This window comes from Primulina tabacum, chromosome 9 (genome assembly GCF_025594145.1).
Source record: "Primulina tabacum isolate GXHZ01 chromosome 9, ASM2559414v2, whole genome shotgun sequence".
NCBI lineage: Eukaryota > Viridiplantae > Streptophyta > Magnoliopsida > Lamiales > Gesneriaceae > Primulina > Primulina tabacum.
The window spans coordinates 19,619,578-19,638,034 of NC_134558.1; the positions used below are offsets into that span (position 1 = coordinate 19,619,578).

General features: G+C 34.8%; 1 protein-coding gene across 1 annotated transcript; it reads right to left on the bottom strand.

The window, feature by feature from the left end:
- Window positions 1-8,895: 8,895 nt before the first annotated feature.
- Window positions 8,896-9,480, bottom strand: LOC142504285 (uncharacterized). The gene has a single exon (XM_075617170.1). It carries the CDS (start codon window positions 9,478-9,480, stop codon window positions 8,896-8,898), a length of 585 nt encoding a protein of 194 aa, XP_075473285.1.
- Between the last annotated feature and the right edge of the window lie 8,977 nt (window positions 9,481-18,457).

Sequence of the window (18,457 nt, forward strand, 5' to 3'; positions counted from 1 at the left end):
TTGCTCTTGTCACTGCCTAGCTCATTTGATCCTTTTGTTGTGAATTTCAACATGAACAAGCTAGAACCTAACCTTGAGGAGTTGGTGAATATGCTTGTTACGTTTGAATCCACCATCAAGAAATTGTAGTAGGTTTTTTATGTGGGTTTTTCATCTGGTACGAAGATTGGTCCACATGGGAAGGGAAAGAAGCGTTTTTTCCAACGTCCCAAGAAGAACATGCCCTTGAAAAGGCAATCTCCGAGTCCCGCTGTGGTAGCCATACCAGTTAAGGCTGACAAGACTGTTGATGTATGTCATCACTGGAAGAATCTCGGACATTGGAGGCGTAACTGCAGAGAATATCTTGCCCAGAAAGGTTCTGGAAATGATATGTTCTACATTGAAGTAAACATTTCAATTAACTCTACTTCTTGGATATTAGATACAGGCTGTGACTCACATCTCTGTAATGACTTACAAGTGATGGGAAAAGTAAAAGACTTAAGGAAGGTGAGACCTTCTTGAGGATGTACAATGGAGCAAGAGTTGCTGCCAAGGCCGTAGGAGATGTTTATTTATTGTTGAACAATGATTTTAAGTTAATTTTGAGATATGTTTTGTTTGTACCTGAGTTGGTGAAAAACATTGTCTCCATTTCTATGCTTGATAAAGATGGATATTCTTGTTTATTTAGAAAAGGTGTTTGCAACATTTACAAGAATGAATGTTTGATTGGTACGGAAAACTTGAAAACGATCTCTAAAACTTAAAATTGAAAGATATTCCACTAAACAATGTCCAAGAAATAACAACAACAAACAAGAAAAAACAAGATACTCTAAATTCGGCACAATTATGGCATGCTCGATTAGGACATATTTCCCTAAGAAGAATGAACAAGCTAGTGGGAGTAGGCATGTTTGATATGTCTGATATTAACTCTCTCACGACTTGTGAATCATGTCTGAAAGGAAAGATGACCAAAATTCCCTTTAAGGGCCATGTGGAGCGAGCCAAAGAGTTATTGGATTTGATCCATACCGATGTGTGCGGTCCGCTTAGCATCACCACTATGCATGGACATGTCTACTTCATCACATTTACCAATGACTTTTCGAGGTATGGGTATTTGTATTTGATAAAATACAAATCTGAAGCCTTTGAAAGGTTCAAAGAATTCAGAAGTGAAGTGGAGAAACAGTTGGGATGAAGCATCAAGTCAGTTCAATCGGATCGAGGTGGTGAGTACTTGAGTGCCGAGTTCCAAGAGTATCTTAGGGAGAATGAGATTCTCTCGCAGTGGACTCCGCCTGCTACACTGCAGTTGAATGGTGTTTTGGAGCGTCGTAACCGGACTTTGATGGATATTGTTCGGTCTATGATGGGGTTCACGGAGTTGCCGCCATCTTTTTGGGGATATGCACTTGAGACAGCGGCACTGTTGTTGAACAATGTCCAATCAAAGGCAGTTGATAAGACACCATATGAGATATGGATGGGTAAGCCTCCCAAATATTCTTATCTTAGAATATGGGGATGCCCTGCTTATGTGAAGCAGACAGTGGGAGATAAATTGGATAGTCGATCCATTTTATGTTATTTTGTGGAATATCCAAGGAATTCAGTTGGATACTATTTCTATCATCCTCAAGAAACAAAGGTGTTTGTTTCTAGGAATGCAACATTTTTGGAAAAGAAATTTCTATTAGATAGAAAAGGGGAGATGATAGAAGTCGAAGAGGTTCGAGAGACAGCCACAATTGAAGAACCCACACCCGAAGAGCCAAGAGAGGAGATACAAGCTCCTAGAAGATCCGAGAAAGTCTCGAGACCACCTATGAGGTATGGTCTGCTTCTTAAAGAGGGCCATGATGAGCCTAACCATGGATGTGATCCATTAACCTTCAAGGAAGCGTTATCTGATGCCGATTCATCCAAGTGGCTTTAAGCAATGGAATCTGAGATGAATTCCATGCATTCGAACCAAGTGTGAAATCTTGTGAATCCACCTGAGGGAAGTGTTCCCATAGGTTGTAAATGGATTTACAAGAGGAAACTTGGGGCGGATGAGAAGGTATTGACCTTCAAGGCGCGATTGGTGGCAAAAAGATATACTCAAAGACAAGGAGTTGACTTTGAGGCAACCTTTTCTCCAGTTGCAATGTTCAAGTCCATAAGGATATTGCTAGTCATAGCTGCATGGTATGACTATGAGATATGGCAGATGGATGTAAAGACAGCCTTTCTTAATGGGGATATTAAGGAAGAGATTTACATGTCTCAACCTGAAGGTTTATATCTAACGGAAGTGATCATATGATATGCAAACTTCAGAGATCTATTTATGGTCTAAAACAGGCATCTAGGAGTTGGAACCTCAGATTCGATGGTACAATCAAAGAAATTGGTTTTACTAAGAACCCTGTGTGTATAAGAAGGTCAGTGGGAGTGCTGTGACATTCCTGGTACTTTATGTTGATGACATTCTAATCATTGAGAATGATGTTGGGATGTTGCAATCAACTAAAATATGGTTAACAAGAAAGTTCTCGATGCAGGACTTTGGTGAAATATCTTTTGTATTGGGAATACAGATCTATAGAGATAGATCAAGAAGATTGCTTGGTCTCACCCAGTCCACATACGTTGATACCATCGTTAAGCGGTTCTCGATGGATGAGTCCAAGAGAGGACATCTATCAATATGTCATGGCTTGTCCCTATCCAAGTCTATGTCTTCCAAGACTGATGTAGAGATAGCGGCGATGACAAGCATACCGTATGCATCTGCAATTGGTAGTATCATGTATGGGATGATATCTACACGTCCTGACGTGGTTTTTTCACTAAGTGTAGTGACTAAATATCAAACAAACCCTGGTCTTCCCCCTGGAAAGCTGTGAAAGACATCCTCAAGTATTTGAGAAGGAGCAATAAGTTGTTCTTGGTCTATGAGGGTGGAGAACTGAAATTGGAAGGCTATACCGACTCTAGCTTCCAAAGCGATATCGATTACTCAAAGTCAACTTCTGGGTTCGTATTCATGCTCAATGGTGCTGCAGCAACGGATGCTGTTTGGATAAGGAATTTCGTCCAAGAAATGGGCGTCATTCCTAATGGAGTTGCTCTTGTCCCGGTGTTTTGTGACAACACGGGAGCCATAGCTCAGGCAAAGGAGCCAAGGTCTCATCATAAATCCAAACATGTATTGAGAATGTACCACATCCTCCGAGAGATTGTGGAAAGATGAGAAGTGTCGATTGACAAAGTCGGCTCTGCAAATAATGTTGTTTATCCACTAACTAAGCCTTTACCTGGACCATTATTCGATAAGCATCGCAAATCAATGGGTTTGAAGCATATGGGTAGTTGGCTCTAGTGCAAGTGAAAGATTGTTAAAGTAGGTGCCCATCGAGCCAAGTCTTGACCAAGGGCTCACATTGAAACTCTATGTATAAACAATCTTTATTTTAATTATATTTGAAATTATTGTTTTTGGAACATCTTTATCTGTATACCCATGCTTGTTGCCTAGATAAAGTCCTTGAATATACAAATAGCAGAAAGAATATGAGATGCTCATATGATGAGTATCATGAAACTCATATTTGGAATACTGTATATTCTAAAAAGTTCCTATTCGATTCAACTTCTGCTAAGAAGGATAAAGGCCGCTCGAGTTTGAGACTAGTTTCTGCGATGTGAGTATCATGTTTCATTGGTAGGGGACATTGTGATGTCCGAGCATGCAGATAGGTACTCCTTGTAGAGTGAACTGAACAATCCTCTATAAAGGACTTCCAAGTAGTTCTCCCTTATCGAGTGTAAACGTTCTAGTTTATGGTTGTACACCATTAGTCCTTATGACCGGGAACAACATTGTGACTCTATATACTAGCATTGCACTTTGACTTGTTTACCGACTCATATGGGGTCATCAGGTGGCAAGGTTGGTTGTTCTGTCGAAACATATAGGAGTCTATGCATTTTATTTGGGGATTCACCGCTTACCTTCGGGTATGAATAGCATATGTGATCTCATGTGTGTAGTTTGAAATCTCTGATCAGAGTGTTGGTGGTAATTAAAAAATAGGTTTATTAGATTACACCATCGATGCAACTACGACATGACACATAGTATCGATTCTTTGACAGCTCTCGATATACAAATATTTGTCGAATCTGTAGGGATATATGAGATGAAAGGACCGTACTGTACGCTAACCATAATAGAATGGTTCTTGTATGCACTATCATTTGATACATAGGGAATCATCTAAGAAATACTGATAGGCGTTTAACATGATTGGTTGGGTATTATCAGACTTGAGTTTTGACGTTCTTATGATCAAGTAGTTGATAAGTAAGAGTGGAGCATTTGGGGTATGCTCATATAAGAACATGTTTAGTCCCGAATCACAATGAGATGTGAACTCACTGCTAGTTGTATCAATAACCATTGAGGGTCACGCAAGTGCTAACTTTCTAGATCCCATTGAGAAGTAAAATAGTTCAATGTGTTGAACAGCTTATAAAAGAGTTTATAAGCACAAAGAAAAATAGAAGTATGACTTCTATAAGTAGATTATGGGGAATGTAACTTTTCATTTGTGGAAATGTTCCTAAATTAAAAGTTGGCCAAATAAATAATGTATTTGAAAATTGTGATTTTCATAAACATTATTATGGACTAAATTAAAATAATTCAAGTGTTGAATTAATTAAATACTAGTGGACCTAGTAGAGTCCAAATAATTAAATTAATTCAAGTGTTGAATTAATTAAATAACATTGGGCCTTGTAGAGCCCAATTGAAAATAATTATTCAACTAGTAGGCTTGAGTAAATTCAAGCAAAATTTATTTGGTCTCAAATATGTTTGAGATATTTAAATAAAAGTCCATGGGCTTTGTAATTGTTACAAGCCCAAATAATATGTATGGGAAGGTGAAGAGTTGGGAGACAACTTTTTCAATAAACAAGGCATGTGTCTCACATGCACTTTAACTTTTTTCAAGCACCAAGAAAAGTCTTCCCTTCTCTCCTCCCAACCCCTTATGGCCGAAATTTCTTTTACCATTCCCTCCAATTTTTCTTCTTCATTTTGTTGAGGAAAGTAAAAAATTTTCAAAGAAAAATCCTCTCATTTTTCTAGTGCAAAAGTTCTTTGAGCAAGGAGTGGTGTTCGAAGCTTGTAGATTGTCTACCTTCAAGAGCTAAGTTGTTTACAAATTAGTTGGAGCCAAAACATCAATCCTTGTGATTGATAAGTATATTTCTAAACACTCTATGTATGTTATTTTGTGTTTTTGGTATTTGCTACACACACTAGTGGGTTCTCGGTTTTTCTTGCTTGAAAAATATCATTTTTTGAAAATTCCGTTGCTCATCCGGCACCGTAACCGATCCCCTTTCATTTGGATCATCTGTTGTATGTGAAACACAGCACTTGATGATGTGCACTTTTTATACGAGATGATCAGTTGATCATCTGATGGACCTCACACTGTTTCAGATAAATTTAAAAAATTGTCAGATGAAACGAGATAATCAGTTGATCATATCGTGTAAAAAGACGGTGTTGTGATTTCAGACGCAGCAGATGATCCAAATCCGTCTTATATATTGTTGTTCTTGCACTGAAACATTTTGGTATAATGGACACACCTTTCTCGTCTCATATTGAAATTGAGTAAGGTCAAAGCAAAATGAAATCCAAGACATAACTATATAACTTTCATGTATATCACTTTTGCTAATTTAGAAGGAAAAATAATGTTTTGGATAGAACAAGACGCGTCCCTGTGCTGAAGAATAACCACACTCGCGCCCCAAGGCCTGTGGAATTTCTCGGACAGAACTTGGCTCGGCCTAGAGGCAGAAAACGACCGACCTTGCACCCCACAACCTGGAAACACTGCTTTAATTTCAGCTTTAAAACACGGATTTCTGAATCTATACTTCATTTTAACACTTCAAACTCGAGAGCCAAGAACAAGGGTCTCCAAAATCTTCCTCCAAAATCATTTTGCAACATCCAAGTATTTATCAAATCGACGATATATTCAAGTTCTACGTAGAAATCCTTCCCTAGGGTTGTAAGTATTAATAAAATTCATGTTTTTATTGATGTAGATGATAGCCTAGGTGGTTTTCGAAATTATGATAGGGAATGAGGATATTGAATTAGTCTCGTACGTGTGTTTTTCACAGCCTAGAATCAAGCAAATCGCTTCACAAGTAGTTTCTCACCTTGTTTTATAAGTTGGGGTTTATTCTTGCTGCTCATATGGGTATAACAGATGGTTTTCAAGACCATGAATGAATTTTGATGCTTTATGATATATGTAAATAGGTGTAAAGTTCCTTTCATGGTTTTGACGCTTATAGCATTGTTTGTTCCTAGCTCATTATATTGTTCATATAGTTAGATATGGTACAAGTCTCATTTGACTAACGAGATTTTATTGCATTCTACATGAAGGCATTCATATATGAATAATTATGTATGAGTACGTAATCTTAAATATGGGCCAAATGATGTTTTATGATTGTGTATTTTTGTACTATGCTAAATATGGAAGTTATATGGCATAAGTAAAATGAATTACGGTGGTAGTTCTACCATGTTTACTACGTTTACGATTGTGTCCGCGTAATCAGTGGCAGAGCTAGAAATATGGCCCTGCCCGGAATATCATATTATTCTAAAATTATACAAAATTTACATATAAATTTTAAAAAAAAAAATTGGATCACCCAGGCTAAAAACATGTGCCTCCGCCCCTTCACGTAATGACTGCATGGGTGGTTAAACCATAAAAACTATGCTATGGGCCAATATTGAATACGAATATGAACTACGTTATCACTCATGAATGTGAATGCCATGCCATATAAGGTGAATATTGTTATAGTCATTGATTTTATATGTTTTAAACGATAATATTCCTCCACTTGATGAGTTATAAACTCATCTAACCTATGTGTTACAGGTTCAAGTACCAAGTACTAAGGATAAGTAGGATGTAGAGCCTCCAGTGGAGATTTGCAAAGTGTCTTACCTCACAAGAACCTGAGATAGCTAAATGGCTTCCGCTTAATATACTTATGAATAGGGATGTTTGAAGGTGAGACTGTGTAGGTAAGAATGCTATGTAATGTTAAATTTACTAAGAATAATAGATAAATGAAAATTTCATGTTTTAACATTGGTGGCTCTAATTGAGCAATTATAAGATCCTTTTACGAGCCAGGTGAACCATTCTCCGGATCGAAATATTCGGTGCGCGTTGTTCAGATGAACCATATACCCGGGAATTTTGACCCGTTGTTCATTGGACTCGCTTTCTGGGCCGAAGCCATGTTGTCCAGTGGACTCAATTTTCGGATGGAAATCCGTTGTCTATGACTCCATTCATTAATGATATATCAATCCGTTCATAAATATGCAAGAAAATATATCAGTAATCGAAATGAACTGTGAATGATATTTGAACATTAAATAAATGCTATTGAAATTTTTAGGCCAAATGCCAAAGGCTTTAATAGAAGAATGAATAGTAATTTTCTCACCTGATAACTTACAGTTTAGGCTTGATTAGTAATCCGAATTGTTGGAGCAAGTCCTAAAAATATATTATGAATGATATTTATATGTTAGAGTTTTAAGTAAATAGCTGATCATTTTCAGATTATTTTTGTTCAAAATTTAATCTGGTTGATTTTATTTAAGTTCGCAAAATTCATATTAATTAGAAAATATTTCTAAACATTACGAAAGTTGGTCAAAAAGTCGAAAACATCACCAGGAAGGTTCGACCACCGAAATATCGGCGATACGGCGGCGCGTGAGGTACATGCGCCGACAGTTCTGGCGCGTGACTAGCCTTCCGGCGGCCACGCGCGGCCGGTTTTTTTCCAGCCTATATAACTTTGTAAGATCTTTAATTCTTATGTTGAAAGTATTTTCAAATTCCTATCCGATCAATACCGGATTTAAATATTATTTCATGAAGAACTAAGGTACTCTGGCATTCCGAAAATGTTAGTTCCGTCAATATTTTGGGATGACGGATGGTATGTACCTTATCCATGCAACAAGAGGTACAACTTTTGTGTTCAAGTCAACCTCTAGTTTGGTGTGTAGCTATGAGAAATATGAGCGTAGATTACCTAGCTTGAAACGGGATTCCGTTGCCGTTTCTCGGAATATCTTGGTTGGATTTTCTTGTTCTTGATCGATCCTTTTACATCACCTCCAGTGCTATATCGCTTTAAGATATGAGGTGAATAGTTGGTGATTTATTGGAATTTTTCGGAAAGGGGTATAGATGATTTTTCTTCTATTTTCTTCTCTTTTTCTCCTTCCTTTCTTCTTCCCTCTTTCGTTTCTTTCTTCTCGATTGTTTGTGAATTTAAATGAGAAAGAGTTCGGCTATATTTATATATCCGTGAATTCATCCTTATCCTTATTTATTTTATTATTTGTTAAATGAAAAAGATAATATTTATCCAAACTTAATATTATTATATACTTTGAATCTAATTATTATATTATATTAAACCTATGTATTGAACCAAATTATAAATTATCTTACATTGAACCTAATGATTATTGTACTTAATTACTTAACATATACGTTGAGCTTAATTATAGTATTTTATTATATTTTTTGTATTTGGTATTGGAATGAGAACATCATAGTACTTGATAAATTTTTAAGTGTATAGTGATGTATTTTAATGTATTTCTAGATACTTTGAACAAATAAAATTTGTACCGAACAATAAGGTGGTAAAAATTCTAAAATGAAAATAATAAAATAAACTTTAAAATGTATTTATGCACCTTTGTGTTTAGGGTGTCACAATATCCCCTCCTTAAAAAAATATGTTCCCTAGATTTAAGAGTTATTGGAATAAATGAGGATATTGAAATCTCATATCTTTCTCTGTTTCCCACGTTGCTTCTTCAATGTTGCGGTTTTTCCATAAGACTTTTATCAACTGAATTGGTCGACCACGAAGTTCTTTTATTCTTTGGTCCAAAATTTTCACAGGTTGTTCTTCATATGTTAGATTTTCTTCCAGATCTATCTGTTGGTGGTCAATCAATGAGGATGAGTCTACTTTGCATTTCCTTAATTGTGATACATGGAATACGTTATGTATACCAGAGATATTTTCAGGTAGAGACAGACGATAAGCCACAGTGCCTATTCGTTCTATCACTTCAAAGGGTCCAACAAATCGAGGATGCAACTTTCTCTTCTTTCCAGTACGCTTGATTCCTTTTCTTGGTGATACTTTTAGTAATACGTAATCTTCGACTTCAAATTTCAAATCTTTCCGCCTCTTATCTGCAGAACTCTTATATCGACTTTGAGCTGTTTGTATTTGTTGCATGATATGTTGTATTTTGTCGATAGCTTCTTGTATAATGTCAGGCCTGATTGCTCGTTCTTGTCCATTCTTTGTGCCTCTCCATTCATCCATATCCCAGTTAAGAGGAGAGCGACATTTTATATAATGCTTCATAAGGTGCCATTTTTATTGAGGATTGATAAATATTGTTGTATGAAAATTCAACTAGAGGCAAGTGCTTTCCCCAGTTTGCCCCAAAATCCAGCACACATGCGCGAAGCATGTCTTCCAATATTTGAATGGTTCGTTCAGACTGACCATCAGTTTGCGGATATGCTGCTGTGCTAAAATTTAATTTGGTATCAAGGCATTCCTGAAGTTTTTTCCATAATCTTGACGTAAACTTTGGATCTCTATCAGATACTATGGTAGTGGGGATACTATGTAACCGTATAATTTCCTTCTGATAGAGTTCAGCCAGTTTTCCCACCTCGTATTTGTGACTTATGGGTATGAAATGTGCTGACTTGGTTAGGTGATCAACGATAACCCATATGCTATTAAAACCTCCTGGTAGCTGGGGTAATCCAGTCACAAAGTTCATAGTTATTTGATCACATTTTCATTCTGGTATAGGAAGTGGTTGCAAAAGACCCACTGGTCTTTGATGTTCAGCCTTTATCATTTGGCAAGATAGGCATTGTGAAATGAAATCTGCAATATCTCGTTTCATTCCTTTCCACCAGAAGTGTTTTTTAATCTCTTGGTACATTTTAGATCCTCCTAGATGAATGCTGATCCGAGACTGATGGGATTTTTCCATTATTTCCTTTTTCATTGAGCTAAGCACACAAATACGGTCATGATAGAATAGTATTCCTTCTGAATTGGTGATGAAATTTGTATCAGTACGGAGTTTTGAAACTTCTTGGTCCAATTCTTGATTTTGCTTAATTCTGGTATGAAATTCAGGTTCGATTCTCAATCCGACCAAGTGCCCACGTGAATGGATGTGTACCCATTCTCTTACTTTTTTCATTTCCAAACAAGCCATGCTAATCTTTCTACTTAAAGCATCAGCCACTACATTAGCTTTACCTGATTGATAAAGAATGGAACAATCGTAATTTTCCAAAAATTCAATCCATCTTCTTTGCCTCATGTTCGGCTCTTTTTGAGTAAATAAATACTTCAAGCTTTTGTGGTCTGTATAAATATCAAAAATTGAATCGTACAAGTAGTGTCTCCATTTTGCTAATGCAAACACTGTTGCTCCTAATTCCAGATCATGAGTGGGATAATTTAACTCATGATTCTTTAATTTTCTAGATGCATATGCAATAACATTATCGTTTTGCATCAATACACATCCAAAGCCTTCTTTTGAGGCATATGTGTAAACCACAAATCCTTCTGTCCCTTCTGGTAAAGCTAATACAGGTGCACTAGTAAGCATTTCTTTTAATTTGCAAAAACTTTTCTCACACTCATCATTCCATAAGAAAGGGTTGTCTTTGCGAGTTAGCCATGTCAGGGGAACAGCAATTTTCGCAAAATCTTTAATGAATCTTCGGTAGTATCCTGCAAGACCAAGAAAACTTCTAATTTCTGTGATGTTGATTGGTTGTTTCCAGCGAGATATGGCTTCTATTTTTGCAGGATCTACTTCCAGTCCTTTCTTAGAGATAAAGTGGCCAAGAAATGACACTTTTTCTAGCCAAAATTCACACTTGCTGAATTTGGCATACAATTGATGTTCTTTCAAAGTTTTGAGAATAAATCATAGATGTTGAGCATGTTCCTCATGACTTCTTGAAAAATATCAAAATGTCATCTATGAATATGACAACGAATTTGTCCAAGAATGGTTGAAATATTCGATGCATCATATCCATGAAAGCTGCAGGAGCGTTGGTTAATCCGAATGGCATTACCACAAACTCATAGAGCCGTTTTGGAGATGTCATCCTCCTTAATTCTCAATTGGTAATATCCTTGCCGCAAATCAAGTTTTGAATATACTTGAGACCCTTGTAATACATCAAATAATTCTTCAATATGCGGTAGATGATATTTGTTTTTTATGGTAACATTGTTAAGTTCTCGATAATCAATGTACATCCTTAGAGTTCCATCTTTCTTTTTGGCGAATAATACAGGAGCACCCCATGGAGATGTACTAGGTCGGACGTATTTTTTGTCCATAAGCTCCATTCGATATGGAGTTTTAGATCTAGGTTGTGCTCCAGGTATTAGATCAATGGAAAATTCTACGTCTCTCTTATGAGGTAAAGTATTGATCTCTTCAAGAAAAACCTCTGGAAATTCTTGTACAACTAAGATTTCTGAGATCTTGAGTTGATCCTTTGGCTTATTTATCAAATAAGCTAGAAATCCTTGTCCGTTGTCTTTTAGTATAGCTCTAGCTTCCGCTGCTGATACTATTCCCATGGTATGGTTAGCTTTGGAAATGGTTGGATGAGAAGTTTGAAGATAAACATCTTTTGTCTAGCAATTGAGCTGGGCTTGGTGTCTAAATAACCAGTCCATTCCAAGAATAATATCATAGTTCTTGATAAGTAATTCAATCAAATCTGCTAGATATTCTTTTTCTTAGAAGTTTAAGGGACAGTTTTTGTAAATGATGTCAGTAATCATTGTTGTCCCTAAAGGTGAGCTAATTTCGAAGCTATATGGTAGCTGCTCAAATAACAGTGGTACTTTATGTACAAAAACTTTTGAGATAAAAGAATGAGTAGCTCCTGGATCAAATAAAGTTTTTGCAGAACTGGATAATATGATAACAGTACCTTCTACGACTGCAGTGGGGTCAACTTCCTCCTCTTTGTTTCCTAAGAGGGCATAGGCTCGAGCAGGTATCTTTGGCTTTGTTGTGTTGAGTCTTCTGCGTTCTTTTTGGACAATCTTGAATACGGTGTTGCTCACTTCCGCAAATAAGACATTTCCCACCTTTTCTCCAGCACTTTTCTTCTTCATGATTTGGTAATCCGCAATATCCACATTTTTTACTGTTGTTTCTTGGAACTTTTCCTTTGACAGCTTCTCCTTGCCTGACTGGTTGTGTTCTTTTTTCAAATTTTCTTTTCCGATTGTTATCTTTAAAAAGATTGGGCTTCCTGATTTTCTTTTCTTCTTCCTCTTTTTTAAGAAGTGCCTTGATATCTTCTTCTACTCGTAGAGCCTGATTGACTGCAGAAACATAACTGGCAACTTCTGTGTACAATGTTGCCCAATGTATATCTAGATTTAATCCTTGAACAAATTTTTTTCTTTTTCTTACCTCATCTTCCATATAGTGTGGTGCATAATGTATAAGACGGTGGAATTTTGCCTCATATTGAGCTACGGTCATGTCACCTTGGACTAAATCCATAAATTCACGTTCTCGGGTATTTAATATAACTTGAGTTATATATTTACCTTCGAATTCTTGCAGAAAATTGTCCCATGTTTTTGGGGTGTGATTCTTTGTCCACTTATGTTCCACCGTACGCCACCAGTTGTGAGCTGCTTCTTCAAATAAGTAAGTGGAAAAATTCACCTTTTGTTTTTCAGAATAATTGAGAATAGAGAATATTTTGTTGATTTTGCTTAGCCAAGATTCTGCTTGTTACGCATCTGGTTTTCCTTCAAACTTTGCGGTTTGAATCTCAAAAATCTCTCAAGAGCTCGATCATTTGCCTCAATGTGATGTTCTTGAGCTTGATCATGAGTCGTGGTGGATTTTGCTGATAAAACTGCACAAATTGATGCATTATTTCAAACATATTTTGTACGTTTTGTTCTTGGGGGGGATTGTGTTGAGCGCTTCTGGAATTTTCACTAGTTTCCGAGTTGTGGTCATCTTGAGAGGGAATTTTTTATCTGATTCTGGCTTGAGTACTATTTTGTGAAGACGTCATTCTAAACATATAAATATAAAATATTAAAAAAAATTTGCACATATCTTGCACTATATATATATATATATATATATATATATATATCTATCTCATAAATGTACATAGTTATGTCATAGGGTAAGCAGTCAGTTTTATTTATAAACAAGACATGTTTCAAATATTTACAATACCCAAGCATAACAGGGGTCATCATGCCTACAAAAAGTGATGACCTTGATAATAATCATACCTAAAAAAGATGATGATTATTAATACTAGTTATATATTAGTGCCAAATAGTCATTGTCTTCATATCTCATCGTCTGAGATATCTATAAAAGTTGTGTGGCTCGTGCCTTCATTTGTGCATGTGGTTCCCATGGTAACATTTTGATCCGTATTCGGCAATGATGTATACGGTTCAACTGGGTCCGGTTCATAACGAAGCTCATTAACATTTTCGCTTTCAGGTATGATAGTCATTGGAACAAGTTCATCTACAAAGTTTTCCCACATGAGGTCAGGAAGAAATTCAACTTCCGGTGATGGAAACAGATAATTTTCTATCATAAAGGGGTTTTGATCTATTGTTGTGTTCATGACTCCAGGATATTCTACAAAAGGGGCTGGTACATACTGTGGAATATTTTTAGTCAAACTACTACCTCCGGTTTCAAATGTGTTAGTGATGGGAGGAGTTGTGGTCTGATTATCTTGATTTGTGTAAGATGGCCCGATAACACCAGGTTCCATTCCTTGGATAGAATGATAAACCAGTTCACGCCCATGCATGATTAAGTGGTCAATGTGGATCGAAGGGTGTGATACTCCTTTTAAGAAACTAATCGAACCTCGGTCATAGAATTCATGCATGTCTAGTAAATATATAAGGGTACGGTCTCTTTCATATAGTACATGACCCAAATCTCCCTGATATGCTAGATTATCAGCCCTCATCCGTTCTTCAATAAATCCATGAAAAGTTTCAGTTGTTCCAAAGGTTTCAAAATGCTCCCGATACATATTCATTAGGCATTTCAAATCCGAGTTTTCTTTGCTTAATTTTGTTATTTCTCCTCCATTTGTTTGATGATTATAGTTTGTTTATTCCTTGATGTCTCACTAGACTCCGTCATCCTGAAAGGAGACATTTCAATTATGAGGAAAACATAAAGATTAACGTATGACATTATAATAAACCTTAGGCTCATTCATGTCTCTAGACTCTAAGAAACTTGGCTCTGATACCACCTCTTTGACGCCTGGTTTAGGAATTCATAATTATTCCCTTACTGAGTGCCACATTTGCTACAACATTTCTTTATTGAACTACTATTTTTTTTACCATTATTATTATTAAAAATACTGTAGATAAAAATTTAAATATTTTCTACTATTATTAAAAGATTGTATACAAATATTTACATTCTTATTTCAAATATGTACAATTATTTTACAGCGGAAGTTTAACATTTATTTATAAACAGATCATCACAACTTTCAAATGCTCTTATTTCAACTTCAGTTATTTTCCTCCTGTTCCAATTCTGGGGTTTCTGTGTCTGGAAATTACAATAGAAGAAAAGAAACAGAGGGTTAAGTCTTTGAGGACTTAGTGAGTTTAAATTAGTATATAGCTTTTAAATAAGTTAAAATAGCGCTTCATAATAATTATGCATGAAGTAATAGGCATAACAAATTGGATGTTATGAATGCTATGCAATGTTAAATTTACTATGAATAATAGATAAATGAAAATTTCATGTTTTAACATTGGTGGCTCTAATTGAGCAATTATAAGATCCTTTTACGAGCCGGGTGAACCATTCTCCAGATCGAAATATTCGGTGCGCGTTGTTCAGATGAACCATATACCCGAAAATTTTGACCCGTTGTTCATTGGACTCACTTTCCGGGACGAAGCCACGTTGTCCAGTGGATTCAATTTTCGGACCAAAATCCGTTGTCCATGACTCCATTCATTAATGATATATCAATCAGTTCATAAATATGCAAGAAAATATATCAGTAATCGAAATGAACTGTGAATTATATTTGAACATTAAATAAATGCTATTGTAATTTTCAGGCCAAATGCCAAAGGCTTTAATAGAAGAATGAATAGTAATTTCCTCACCTGATAATTTACAGTTTAGGCTTGATTAGTAATCCGAATTGTTGGAGCAAGTCCTAAAAATATATTATGAATGATATTTATATGTTAGAGTTTTAAGTAAATAGCTGATCATTTCCAGATTATTTTTGTTCAAAATTTAACCCGATTGATTTTACTTAAGTTCGCAAAATTCATATTAATTAGAAAATATCTCTAAACATTACGAAAGTTGGCCGAAAAGTCGGAAACATCACCAGGAAGTTTCGGCCACCGAAAAACCGGCGATACGACGACGCGTGAGATACACGCGCCTACAGTTCCGACGCGTGACTGGCCTTCCGACGACCACGCGCGGCCGGTTTTTTTCCAGCCTATATAACTTTGTAAGATCTTTAATTCTTATGTTGAAAGTATTTTCAAATTCCTATCCGATCAATACCAGATTTAAATATTGTTTTATGACGAACTAAGGTACTCCGGCATTTCGAAAATGTTAGTTTCGTCAATATTTTGGGACGACGGACGGTATGTACCTTATCTTTGCAACAAGAGGTACAACTTTTGTGTTCAAGTCAACCTCTAGTTTGGTGTGTAGCTATAAGAAAGATGAGCGTAGATTACCTAGCTTGAAACGGGATTCCGTTGCCGTTTCTCGGAATATCTTGGTTTGATTTTCTTGTTCTTGATCGATCCTTTTACAACACCTCCAGTGTTATATTGCTTTAAGATATGAGGTGAATAGTTGGTGATTTATTGGAATTTTTCGGAAAAGGGTATAGATTTTTCTTCTATTTTCTTCTATTTTCTCCTTCCTTTCTTCTTTCCTCTTCCGTTTCTTTCTTCTCGGTTGTTTGTGAATTTAAATGAGAAAGAGTTCGGCTATATATATAGCCGTGAATTCATCCTTATCCTTATTTATTTTATTATTTATTAAATGAAAAAGATAATATTTATCCAAACTTAATATTATTATATACTTTGAACCTAATTATTATATTACATTAAACCTATGTATTGAACCAAATTATAAATTATCTTACATTGAACCTAATGATAATTGTACTTAATTACTTAACTTATATGTTGAGCTTAATTATAGTATTTTATTATATTTTGGATATTTGGTATTGGAATGAGAACCTCATAGTACTTGATAAATTTTTAAGTGTATTGTGATGTATTTTAATGTATTTCTAGATACTTTGGACAAATAAAATTTGTACCGAACAATAAGGTGGTAAAAATTCTAAAATAAAAATAATAAAATAAACTTTAAAATGTATTTATACACCTTTGTGTTTAGGGTGTCATAGAATGTATGAACAAGCCTCACCGATGAAGATTGTTGCAAAATATTTCACGAAGTGGTGATTTTAAATGTGTTTGAAGTGAGACTATGTATGTATTTTGATGGAATTTTGTCAACTTGCTAGCTGGGATTTTGGTCATGTCCGTAAGTGCTGCCGAAAATTTTATAACCAAAATACAAATTTTTGAGGTTTAACATTCTCTTATTAATCCTTGTGTTAATATGTGAACCATATGTGGTAAACTACTCAAATGATGCCATTAGGCTCAATGGAATATATATCATAACTTAGTTAATGAACAAGCGTCACATATAAAGATTCAAATCAAGTACAACTTAATTGAAGAAAACTAGCTAAAATGAGAGCAAATTCAAATTGTGAGCATACATTTGAAAGATAAATACATTGTAAAAAAGTAAATCCTCACACACAAATCCTCATTCAAAATAGAGTTGAGCTTCAATAAATAGTTGAGTGATAGTCTTTACATCAAACCGTAAAAGATTGTGTTTGTAGTCTTGACATAAAAGACGTTAAATATTTTGCGGATTGTGAGGTTGCAGTCTCCAATCAAGAATGTGTTAGGAGTTTCGATTAGAAAATAGATAAGTCTTAAGTCGAAATGAGTTTATACAATATTTTTTATAAATCAAAGTCTACTAATAGATCATTCTTTAGTGGAAGAAGGAGTGACATATGAGTTGTTAATCTCCAAACATTTCTAAACAAATTTATGCATATTTACTTTATTGCATTTATTTAGTGTTGTTGTTTTGATATACATTGTGGAAATATTTTATTTGTTATTTCAAATATCAAAATTTTGCATATAAATTGTTTGATAAAATACTTCAACCAAAATATTTTTATAGATTTAACTTGCATATCTTTTAAATGTTTTTGCAAAATATATAATCAATTTTTAGACGGATTATTTTAAGTGTTTTTTGCTTGATTTAAAAACCAATATCAATTTAATTTCTCGGTGTTTAATATTTCAAAGACGAGCTATTGTAACTCAAGATTTCCGAGAAATTTTTTAAAAATTATTTACCCCCTATAAACTCTATTTCGATTCCAACAAATTTATTTCAAGCTATCAAAATCATGTTAATGTTCCTTTAAAAAAAAAAAATCATGTTAATGTTATCCGTAAGTAAGATAGTTTTTTCCTAAAAAAAGGTAATCTAAATCAAGACATGAATAAAAAAATATTTTCTTCTAGAACTTTATTTGTTTTCTTGTTCAATTTTTCAAATAATTAATGAATGAAATAAAAATAAATAATTTTTTTCAAAATAAATATCAAGATATTCGGATAACAAAATCCAGTTATACGTACAATTTTATTTAATATTTGATTTAATCAAAGTTTCTATACAATTCCTAATTCCTAGGAAACTCGATATATAAATAAAAATTTATTAAAATTTTATACTTAAAAGTGCGGATTTTATGTTAAATTGATTACATGTATAATAAAAATTCGCTTTTAATATTACATTTAATATGGGGAAAAAAAATTTGGAGGGTCAATTAAAATTTTGTATGCAAAGAAAGTAATATTTAAAGGTATTTTTGTCAAATAATAGAATAAAAATATAAAATGGAGTGCAAATAGCACATATGTTTAAAAATATTTGTATCGGTAAAATTTAAATTTTTAAAGACGTACGAAATTTGAAAACTGTCCAAATTTTAGCAACTAGCCTAATTTCTCATGGGTCCCCAATCCCATATTGTATTCGTGAGAGAGAACTTAACAGTGGCCTCAAACAAAA

Coding starts and splice junctions, on each gene's coding strand:
- LOC142504285 (XM_075617170.1), bottom strand. CDS start 9,480: ATGGATGAATGGAGAGGCACAAAGAATGGACAAGAACGAGCAATCAGG.